The 2,356-nt window shown below is 45.0% G+C and overlaps 1 protein-coding gene across 1 annotated transcript; it reads left to right on the forward strand.

The window, feature by feature from the left end:
• The first annotated feature begins 392 nt into the window (after nt 1-392).
• LOC116271662 (zinc finger protein 565-like) lies at nt 393-1,888 on the forward strand. The gene has a single exon (XM_031659587.1). It carries the CDS (start codon nt 517-519, stop codon nt 1,705-1,707), a length of 1,191 nt encoding a protein of 396 aa, XP_031515447.1. The 5' UTR covers nt 393-516; the 3' UTR covers nt 1,708-1,888.
• The last annotated feature ends 468 nt before the right edge of the window (nt 1,889-2,356 follow it).

A 2,356-nucleotide genomic window follows, 5' to 3' on the forward strand; every position in this document is an offset into this window, starting at 1 on the left:
GTGCTTTCATGTACTTTTTTGAAATTGTATAATATTTGAGACGTATATAAGCCATTCACTTTCTATGGTTATTATTATTATTATTATTATTATTATTATTTTCTAAGACGGAGTCTTGCTCTGTCACCCAGGTTGGAGTGCAGTGGCATGATCTTGGCTCACTGCAACCTCTGCCTCCCGGGTTCAAGCGATTCTCCTGCCTTAGCCTCCCCAGTAGCTGGGATTACAGGCGCCCACCACCATGTCTGGCTAATTTTTGTATTTTTAATAGAGATGGGGTTTCACCGTCTTGGCCAGGTGAACTCCCGACCTTGTGATCCACCTGCCTCAGCCTCCCAAAGTGCTGGGAATACAGATGTGAGCCACTGCACCCGGCCTCTATAGAGTTTTTTATTTCTCATAGAAAAGGAGCACAGCTTGTATTTATCTTTTTCTTATTTTTCAGACTTGGAGTCCAGGTGTGAGAAATTTCTACAAAAAGATATTTTTGAAATCGGGGCATTCAACTGGGAGATAATGGAAAGCCTTACATGCTGTGACCTGGAGGGCTCCGATTTTAGAGCTGACTGGGAATGCGAAGGCCAGTTTGAGAGACAAGTCAATGAAGAGTGCTATTTTAAGCAAGTGAACGTCGCCTATGGACATATGCCCGCGTTCCAGCATCACAGGTCTCACACTGGGAGCAGGGAGACTGGTGAGAAACTGATGGAATGTCGGGAATGCGGGAAAGCATTTAGCCGCGGCTCACACCTTATTCAACATCAGAAAACTCACACTGGTGAAAAACCCTTCGGGTGTAAGGAATGTGGGAAGGCCTTCAGCCGTGCCTCACACCTTGTTCAGCATCAGAGAATTCACACAGGTGAGAAACCTTATGACTGTAAGGACTGTGGGAAGGCCTTCGGTCGTACGTCAGAACTTATTCTGCATCAGAGACTTCATACTGGTGTCAAACCTTATGAATGCAAAGAATGTGGGAAGAGCTTTAGGCAGCATTCCCAGCTGATTCTGCATCAAAGAACTCACACAGGCGAGAAACCCTACGTATGTAAAGACTGTGGCAAGGCTTTCATTCGTGGCTCCCAACTCACTGTGCATCGGAGAATCCACACGGGCGCCAGACCCTATGAGTGTAAAGAATGCGGGAAAGCCTTTAGACAGCATTCCCAGCTGACCGTCCACCAGCGCATCCACACTGGTGAGAAACCCTACGAGTGTAAGGAATGCGGAAAGGGCTTTATTCACAGCTCAGAAGTTACCCGACATCAAAGAATTCATTCTGGGGAGAAACCCTATGAGTGTAAAGAATGTGGGAAGGCCTTTAGACAGCACGCCCAGCTCACACGACATCAGAGAGTCCATACTGGCGACAGACCCTATGAATGTAAGGACTGCGGGAAGGCATTCAGTCGTAGCTCATACCTCATTCAACATCAAAGAATTCATACAGGCGACAAACCCTACGAATGTAAGGAATGCGGGAAGGCCTTTATTCGTGTTTCACAACTGACTCATCATCAGCGAATCCACACTTGCGAGAAACCCTATGAATGCAGGGAGTGTGGAATGGCCTTTATTCGTAGTTCACAACTTACCGAACATCAGAGAATGCATCCTGGTATCAAACCTTACGAATGTAGAGAGTGCGGGCAGGCATTTATTCTTGGCTCCCAACTCATTGAACACTACAGAATTCATACTAGTTAGAAAGCCTCGAGTGTGAGTGATAAAGAGAAGCCTTTATGTGGAGTTCACATCTGGCTCAGTACTAGGTAATTTTTAATGTAGTGTAATTAATGTCAGAAAACACCTGTCACTTCCATGATAGAACATCAGAAAACTCACACCCAAAGAAAATTCAATAAATGTGGGAATTCTTTTTGCCTCACTCAGTGTTTCCTAAGCATCAGATAATCTGTGCTAAAAAAAAAAAAAAAAAAAAAAAAGGAATACAGAAAAGCTGCTTCTTGCCATTCAAAATATGTTAAGTTTCTGAGAATTTCTAACACAAAATGACCCTATTAAAAGATTCTGTGGCCAGGCGCGGTGGCTCACACCTGTAATCCCAGCGCTTTGGGAGGTCGAGGCTGGCAGATCATTTGAGGTCAGGAGTTTGATACCAGCCTGGCCAATGTGGTGAAACCCCGTATCTACTAAAAATACAAAAATTAGCCAGGCATGGTGGCAGGTGCCTGTAATCCCAGCTACTCAGGAGGCTGAGGCAGGAAAATCATTTGAACCCAGGAGGCAGAGGTTGCAACAAGCCGAGATCACACCATTGCATTCCAGCCTGGGTGACCAGGGCAAAACTCTGTCTCAAAAAAAAAAAAAAAGATTCTGTGACTGTGCCTTTCAT

The sequence above is a fragment of the Papio anubis genome, chromosome 20 (genome assembly GCF_008728515.1).
Source record: "Papio anubis isolate 15944 chromosome 20, Panubis1.0, whole genome shotgun sequence".
In the NCBI taxonomy this organism is placed as follows: Eukaryota; Metazoa; Chordata; class Mammalia; order Primates; family Cercopithecidae; genus Papio; species Papio anubis.